Below are 1354 nucleotides of genomic sequence, written 5' to 3'. Positions count from 1 at the left end.
AACAGTAAACCTTTTTTGATTTACGGTATTTCTTATTTGATGTTTTGGTGCGTCTTATACACCGGTGCGTCTTATATTCTGAAAAATACGGTAGATAATTATCAGTGTTACTTCTTTATCAACGTGTTATTCCCAAGTAGCTATATTTGGAATTATCAGTCTTACCCACCGACGGCTGTTTGCTGAGTATCTCTGTTTCTGAATGTTGTGTACAGTTGGAATTATCAGTCTTACCCAACGACGGCTGTTTGCTGAGTATCTCTGTTTCTGAATGTTGTGTACGGTTTGGAATTACTTTTCTGATGGACAATTTGAATGCTTCCAACTTTATCGTCTACTAAGGTGAACGTTTCATCTTTACCTATGTCGTCCAAATTTGCTGATGTGTCTGTCATTTTCCGAGGATGGACGTCGAAGACTGTGTTTGGATTATTATCACTGACTTCTGTTTTTCCAATGTCGGTATCTACCGTTTTCACACCTTGAATCACTCTTTCATTACAGTCAGACGACTGTTTCTCATTATTTCCTATACAGCTGGAAGTATGTTCACTTCTAGCATTTTCTCCGGGAACAGAAGCTTCAACAGGTATGGCGTTCATGCCCAACGCTAAGAAATTTCAGAAAGACTATGATGTTCCAAATTAAAGAAGGTGTTTTTGGTCTACCCAGGAGGTCGAGTTAAAAAAAACCCGACCTTGCAATCTCAGAAGATAAACCAATAAGAAAGATGTTTAGGATGAAGAAACTTAGTTTCCACTTTCCTCCGTCATACTTGTGAGTGTTTGTGTGATTTAAGGCGCTTTGTCAGCAGGTGTTTCCAAGGAACCGTGAAGTTGGCTTGACTCGATCCTTTTGAGGAAAGCTACACTCCCCTCCTTTCCCCCAGACCGGCGAGAGCAGAAGATTTCATTACACTGAAGAGCTTTGCTTCATGAAGAGATTGAATTAATGCATTAGCGTAGGAGGTTACCGAAGGTTAATGGTGAAACTGAAAAAAAATAGAGCACTCGATTTAGCACGTTCTTCCAATGAAAGCTTTGTTAAACTACGGTTCCACAAAATGCTACCCTTGATGATACAATATTAATAGGTAGGAAAGAAAGCCATGGGAGAATTTCTTTTTACACCAAAATATACGTGAAAAAGAAAGGAAATAATTGTTTTTTCAAACTTCTCATAAAAGAGATTATTGTACTCTTTTGATTTTAAAATACTTCTGTCCTAGTGTTCACTTATGAACATCTAATGCTATACTTTACCAAGTTTACTGTGGTTACACGTAGTCCTCCATTCAAAAGTTATTTTCGTAAAATAAATGTTTAATTTTTTGTTGGCTTTATGTGAAGCTATA

At 37.4% G+C, this 1354-nt stretch overlaps 1 protein-coding gene across 1 annotated transcript in view; it reads right to left on the bottom strand.

The window, feature by feature from the left end:
- Positions 1 to 776, bottom strand: part of LOC106476872 — a gene marked incomplete at its 3' end in the record, with an annotated part of 11208 nt that extends 10432 nt beyond the window's left edge. Inside the window, exon 1 of the mRNA XM_013937490.2 lies at positions 362 to 776. Within this exon, the coding sequence (XP_013792944.1) occupies positions 362 to 602 (241 nt within the window). The remainder of the gene's footprint in view (positions 1 to 361) is intronic.
- Positions 777 to 1354: the final 578 nt, after the last annotated feature.

This window comes from Limulus polyphemus, unplaced genomic scaffold (genome assembly GCF_000517525.1).
Source record: "Limulus polyphemus unplaced genomic scaffold, Limulus_polyphemus-2.1.2 Scaffold11909, whole genome shotgun sequence".
Taxonomy (NCBI): domain Eukaryota; kingdom Metazoa; phylum Arthropoda; class Merostomata; order Xiphosura; family Limulidae; genus Limulus; species Limulus polyphemus.
The sequence above is the reverse complement of the archived record's forward strand: the minus strand, read 5'-3'. Positions and strand labels throughout refer to the sequence as shown.